The 978-nt window shown below is 55.4% G+C and overlaps 1 protein-coding gene across 1 annotated transcript in view; it reads right to left on the minus strand.

The window, feature by feature from the left end:
• Window positions 1-145: 145 nt before the first annotated feature.
• Window positions 146-978, minus strand: part of ISL2 (ISL LIM homeobox 2) — a gene marked incomplete at its 5' end in the record, with an annotated part of 4,011 nt that continues 3,178 nt past the window's right edge. The window contains one exon of the mRNA XM_017745153.1: window positions 146-975. Within this exon, the coding sequence (XP_017600642.1) occupies window positions 853-975 (123 nt within the window). The remainder of the gene's footprint in view (window positions 976-978) is intronic.

Raw genomic sequence — 978 nt, forward strand, 5'->3', positions numbered from 1 at the left:
GCCCGCCCCGCTCTGTTCCGCTCCCGATGCGGGCGGCCGCACCCCTCCGAGCCCGGGATACCCCTTCGCCGCCCTCCCTCGACTTTTTTTAGGGGTTTTTTGTTTCTTTTCGTTTAAATCCATTTTTGTTTTCATTTTTGCGTTTTTTTTTTTATTAAGTCCAAAATATTTAATCCCACTATTCAACCGCTGACTCTGACAATAAATAACAATAACTTACTTTTGATCGTTAAAGGCGCAAACAATCCGTCCTTCGTCCATTGATAACTTAACATTATTAGTACTGGTTTCCCCGCTAAAAAGTCTCGTTTCCGTGTCCCGTTTTTCCAGCGATCGTGCGGGGCCGGGCGCCACGGCCCGGGAGAGGCATCGGTGTGAGATGAGGATGGACGGCTCGGCTCCGCGGAGGAAGGTCCAGGCCGGCTCTCCGCGGGCACGCCGGAGGACTTTCTCCCCCTTTTGTAGGTTTTCTTTAAATTTATTTTTCCCTTTCAAAAAGGGAAGAAAAACCGTCCCCAGCGCAAGCGGAGGGCGAGGCAGCCTGTCACCGTGCCGGGTTCCGGCGGGGAAATCCGCGTTTCTTTGGGGAAAAGAAACATCGAAATCCGCAGGGAAAAAACCCAAACCAACGAAATAACCAGGGCGGGGGCTCTCTCTCCGGTCTGGTGAAGGCAGCGAGGATCCCGGTGCTTTTTTTGGCCGTCAGTAACATATTTTTTGTTTGTTTTTAAATAAGAATAATTAAAAAACAAAGGCGTTTGTCCGGCGCTCTGGGAGCGGCCCGGGGCCGGGTGTCTCATGCAGGGAGCGCAGGCATGCGGAGGTCCCGCGGCGGCGGGCGGACGGGCCGCCTCACGTCTCGGCCGGACTGGGCACCATGCTGTTGGGGGTGTCGGGGAGCTGGGAGGACAGCGAGGTCACGTCGCTGCCGGAGGAGGTGCCCAAGGAGCCGGACTCGGAGAAGGAGACCTGGGGGAG

The sequence above is a fragment of the Corvus brachyrhynchos genome, unplaced genomic scaffold, assembly GCF_000691975.1.
Source record: "Corvus brachyrhynchos isolate BGI_N302 unplaced genomic scaffold, ASM69197v1 scaffold309, whole genome shotgun sequence".
NCBI lineage: Eukaryota > Metazoa > Chordata > Aves > Passeriformes > Corvidae > Corvus > Corvus brachyrhynchos.